The following is a 457-nucleotide window of genomic DNA, read 5'->3' as shown; positions in this document are numbered from 1 at the left end:
GGGCTGGAGGGGCTGGGAAGGGATGGGGAGGGCAGCGGTTGGAGCATCCTGTTCGAGTGGGATTTCCCTGGGGGTGGCTCTCCCCAGAGCGAGTGCCCTGAGGGCCCCCGCTCTGCCTCCTCCAGAGCAACGGGGTGGCCAGCGAGGACATGTCCCTGGCTGACACCCAGCGGCTCATCGAGCGGACGGAGGGGATCCTGACCCTTCACGTCCTCCGGGATGACCGGCAGTTCCTGGTCAACATCCCCGACATCGAAGGCAGCCGGAGTGACAGCTCCTGTATGGATGGTGAGGGGACACGGTGACAGGGCCAGGGGCCAAACACGCAGCACAGGGACTGCATGGTCACTAACGTGTCTTCCCTCCTGATGCTGCAGATATCTCTGACATCGCCTCTGAACTGTCCCATCCGCCATCCTCCGAGACCTCCCCGCAACCTCCAGCTGCCGCCAGGGTG

At 64.8% G+C, this 457-nt stretch overlaps 1 protein-coding gene across 1 annotated transcript in view; it reads left to right on the top strand.

Moving 5' to 3' along the window:
- Positions 1-457, top strand: part of TJP3 (tight junction protein 3) — a gene marked incomplete at its 3' end in the record, with an annotated part of 8,128 nt that overhangs the window by 3,083 nt on the left and 4,588 nt on the right. The window contains 2 exon segments of the mRNA XM_010145089.1: positions 126-288; positions 378-454. Of these exon segments, the coding sequence (XP_010143391.1) occupies positions 126-288; positions 378-454 (240 nt within the window).

Source organism: Buceros rhinoceros, unplaced genomic scaffold (genome assembly GCF_000710305.1).
Source record: "Buceros rhinoceros silvestris isolate BGI_N320 unplaced genomic scaffold, ASM71030v1 scaffold22871, whole genome shotgun sequence".
Taxonomy (NCBI): Eukaryota; Metazoa; Chordata; class Aves; order Bucerotiformes; family Bucerotidae; genus Buceros; species Buceros rhinoceros.
This window is presented reverse-complemented; position numbering and strand designations above follow the sequence as displayed.